The 1,920-nt window shown below is 55.0% G+C and overlaps 1 protein-coding gene across 1 annotated transcript in view; it reads left to right on the forward strand.

The window, feature by feature from the left end:
- Positions 1-1,920, forward strand: part of Dennd2a (DENN domain containing 2A) — an 83,477-nt gene that overhangs the window by 59,268 nt on the left and 22,289 nt on the right. Inside the window, exons 9-10 of the mRNA XM_023712760.1 lie at positions 286-395; positions 1,514-1,583. Of these exons, the coding sequence (XP_023568528.1) occupies positions 286-395; positions 1,514-1,583 (180 nt within the window). The remainder of the gene's footprint in view (positions 1-285; positions 396-1,513; positions 1,584-1,920) is intronic.

Below are 1,920 nucleotides of genomic sequence, written 5' to 3' on the forward strand. Positions count from 1 at the left end.
GGGAAGAAGTCCCTTCAGACTGAGTCACCAGCCCCTGAGAAAGGTTTTGTTTTGTTTTTGAGATAAGATCTCACTAAGCAGTTCAGGCTGGCCTTGAGCTCACTGTGTAGCCTAGGCTGGCCTCGAACTCGCAGCAACCCTCCTGCCTCAGCCTCCCAAGTGCTGGGATTTTAAAGGGAGGTTAAAGGACAGTCACAACATGGAAAGGTGAGATGAGGTCCCGGCCGCCATCGGCCTCACTGTCCCTTGCGGGGCTCGTTCTCGAGCCTCTTCCGGTCTCTGCAGCTGGAAAGGTCTTTCACGTTCACGCGGGAGGCTGAGGACCAGCTGAAGGCCATTCCACAGTTCTGTTTCCCCGACGCCAAGGACTGGGCCCCCGTGCAGCAGTTCACCAGGTACGTGCCGGCCTCCCCGGCCCTCCCCAGTGGCCAGGGAGAAAGCCGAGAGGCAGCAGAAGCCAGCCATGCTGCAGCAGTCCCGGTGGGCCCCGGCCTGAGCATTCCCCAGGCTGCGCTTGTACACCTTCTCCGAGTCGAGCACCTGATCCTAGCACTTGGGAGGCTGAGGCCGAAGAGTCACAAGTTTAAACCCATCCTGGGCAACTTAGCCCGGGATTCAGCGAGACCCTCTTTGAAAATAAAACAGCAAAAGGGCTAGAGATGTAGGTCAGGCTGAAGGCCCTGGATTCAATCCCCAGTTGCACAGAACAACATAGAAACCTCTGAGAGGTTGTCGCCTTGCTGGGTGAGCGTGAGGTGTCCCGGCCTCCCACTGTCTGGGCACCTGTGTCCCTGGAGCCTCACTGAGTGATGCTTAGCCTGGCGGGAGGTGGGAGATGGTGCCTCAGAGCTGCACCCTGCTGGACTCAGTCTCCGTCTGTGCTTTTTTGAAGTTTGTTTTTTTTGGCGGAACCAGGGATTGAACTCAGGCCCTTGCGCTTGCCAGGGAAGCGCTTATTCCACTGAGCCATCTCCCCGGCTCCATTCTTGTTTTGTTCTGTTGGGTTGGTTTTTTTGTTTTGTGGTACTGAGGACTGAACTCAGAACTCTGTTCTTGCCAGACAAGCACTTATTGTACTCAGCTATCTCCCTGGCTGGAAGGTGTTTTTTTGTTTTGTTTTGTTTTTGTTTTGTTTTTGTTTTTTGTCAGTTCTGGGAATTGAACCTAGGGCCTTGCACATACTAGGTCCATCTGTGCTTTTGGGTGGCACCAGATGCTTGCGCCCCACTGTCCCACAGCCTGGGTGTCACAGACACTGTGATCAGCCGTGACAGTAAAGTTCTGTAGTGTTCTGTGTAGCAGGTGGCCCAGATGACAGAGTTAGGGGGTGGGAACCCCATTTCCTCTTGGGACACTGGCATGTTTGCCCTGTCCTCCCTGCCACCTCCTGGGCTGCTGTCATGCCCACTCAGCAGAGGCCAAGCAGCCACCCAGTACTGTCCCCTCACAGCCACCATGCTGAGGCACCTCTTGGACAGCTCACCTTGTAATGCCCTTGTGGTCCCATCCACAGTGAGACGTTCTCGTTTGTCCTCACCGGAGAAGATGGGAGCAGGCGGTTCGGGTACTGCCGGAGGCTGCTGGTAGGTAGGACTGCCGGGTGGCCACAGTCCACTTTGGGGCCCTTGAGACTCCATTTCACCCAGTGGGAAGGAAGAGGTGTGGCGGGTTCACCAGGGGGTTAAAAATGCAGACTAAGAGCTGGGTGTGGTGACACATGTGTACACCTGTGACCCCCAGCACTCTGGAAGCTGGGGCAGAAGAATCACAGGTTCGAGCCCAGTCTGGGCTGCATATTTATCAAGACCCCTCTCTCTGGAACAGAAGCAAAAAAACAAAAAGGTGAAAAGCCTGGGGACATGGATGTAGGTCAGTGTGGAGGCTCTGGGGTCAATCACCAATCCCACAAAAAATAAAAAA

The sequence above is a fragment of the Octodon degus genome, unplaced genomic scaffold (assembly GCF_000260255.1).
Source record: "Octodon degus isolate 3935 unplaced genomic scaffold, OctDeg1.0 scaffold00027, whole genome shotgun sequence".
Taxonomy (NCBI): Eukaryota; Metazoa; Chordata; class Mammalia; order Rodentia; family Octodontidae; genus Octodon; species Octodon degus.